Source organism: Opisthorchis viverrini (genome assembly GCF_000715545.1).
Source record: "Opisthorchis viverrini unplaced genomic scaffold opera_v5_1114, whole genome shotgun sequence".
Lineage (NCBI taxonomy): Eukaryota > Metazoa > Platyhelminthes > Trematoda > Opisthorchiida > Opisthorchiidae > Opisthorchis > Opisthorchis viverrini.
The window spans coordinates 872-2,862 of record NW_008752934.1 but is presented as its reverse complement, the minus strand read 5'-3'; the positions used below and the strand labels follow the sequence as shown (position 1 = coordinate 2,862).

General features: G+C 43.5%; 1 protein-coding gene across 1 annotated transcript; it reads left to right on the top strand.

Moving 5' to 3' along the window:
- Positions 1 to 207: 207 nt before the first annotated feature.
- Positions 208 to 486, top strand: T265_15817 (hypothetical protein; the record flags this gene model as incomplete). The annotated part of the gene is made up of 1 exon (XM_009179184.1): positions 208 to 486. A coding segment is annotated over one exon (279 nt), but the record flags the coding sequence as incomplete, so codon positions are not given.
- Between the last annotated feature and the right edge of the window lie 1,505 nt (positions 487 to 1,991).

Here is a 1,991-nt window from a genome sequence, read left to right as displayed (position 1 = left end):
ATGGCCTGATTGGGTGGGCTCTACTGGAGGATTTCTGATTTACAGCGGTTCCAATTCTTACAAGAGGATATATTTTACCCAATAGCAATGCGGAGAAGAAGTGTGACAGAAGAAGCTCAATGGATGACTGAACCCGAACTCCTTGTTTCGAACTTGGTCTCCCAATATCGATCACTGAACCACTGATTGGATGTTGGATTTTGACCAATGACCTTCGAAGAGCAATGCGGTTGGGGGCTATCACTAGACATGCCTGCTCGTCGTGGTTACCGTGGCAGGCTCGGCCGTCCTAACGATTCTCAGCTGAATACGTCCTACCCTTTGCCTGCCTGCTGTGACAGTTGTCGCAAATGTGATGAACTATGTGATGGTGAGGATAGTTTTTTTCGACACCCTGACACTGATGACTCGTTCCTCTGCACGTGGTGCAAAAAAGAATATCCACTAATCTTGGCAGCTTCCTGTGGTCATCAGTTTTGCAAAGGAGTGAGTGTCATAGCTGTTTAACTTGTCTTTTTATTGAATGACACCATACTTGTCCTTTCATGTACGACTCCTGCCTGTATGTCAGTTGAATACGGTGGAGTGACAGCGTCAATACGGTCACCAACTTTTTGGGGATCAGATGTACTCTCCCACACCTGGATCCCCACTGTTCCCTTCTCATGACCTCCGCGTATTGTGGCATCAGCATCTTAGATCATTGATCGTGGTTTTTCCCGATGATATTTTCTTTAGGGCTTCCATACAAACGCTAGAATGTTATAGCTATGTTCGACGATGGATGGAGTGCAGCGACAATCAGGATAAGAAGACTGCGGGACGAGAAGCTAAGCTTTATCCGTGCAAAACTTTGACACTCCGGGAAAATGTCAGCAGCTTTATTTTTATGCCTGGTGTGTAGTCATTTTTATTTTTCCTTTTGTATCAAATACCTGAACGCAACGGATCGCTGATCGGTTACGATCTTGAAATGGGTCCCGAGTAGGTAATGCTTCCATTTGCTCACTTCTTTGACAATTGCGCACGCTGGCAGACAGTATACTTGAAAAGAATGCGACCGGTTAGCCATCTTGATATAGAGTAGCGGAAACCACATCATTTTCGAGTATCAATGGTGTTCTCAGATCTATTGTGACCACGACTACATCCATCAACTCTTTATTGAGGTTTCCAAACGCTTTTACACGGATTCAGGGACTGGAAAGGTTGTATTACGAGTGATTGGATAGATTTTATCAGAGAAACGGCTTATCCAACGGGAATTGTACGTGAACAAGCCAACCACATGTTGTTGAGACTTCATGTCCTTCGGAACAGACAGTTCTTCCGAGACCTTGGAACGTTCAGGGTCTTATTTGATGATAATTTCAGTATTTTTATACCGGAGGAGTTTAGTGCTGGAAAATGTGCTTTTATCATGATTTCAGAAAAGGTCACGCTTTGATGCTACGGCTAGAAATCGCCGGAGGTTTCGATCTTGTTCCTCTTGATTCTTTTCACAAATGGCGACATTATCCACATAAGCATGTTTCCCGGGAAGTTTTCCCGCGCGTATTATGCCATCCAATACCTTTTGAAGGCACTACTCCATTCGTTCTCCGAAAGGTATTGGATGAAACTGGTAAAGATTGTTGCAAACCTCAAAATCCTTGTAGACTGTCACTTCTTAATGGATATTTAATGATACACACTATCAAGATACTGAAAATACGATGTTGATCTATTTCACTACTCATATCTTTAAGTCTGGGGAAAGGATAAGCGTCCAGTTATGGAGCTGGTTTATATTTTGACTATGCTCAACCATCATTTGTTTCTTCTGTCGCTCATCTGTCGTGACGAGCACTTGCGCTCTCCATAGAGACTGACGTAGAATAGTGCACTTCAAACACATGAGGTCTTCCACAGACCAGTAGTAGATCTGCATACTTCTTGAAAATGCCCTTTTCACAGTTTTTGCATTTATAACGCGGGTGACGAGCATAGCC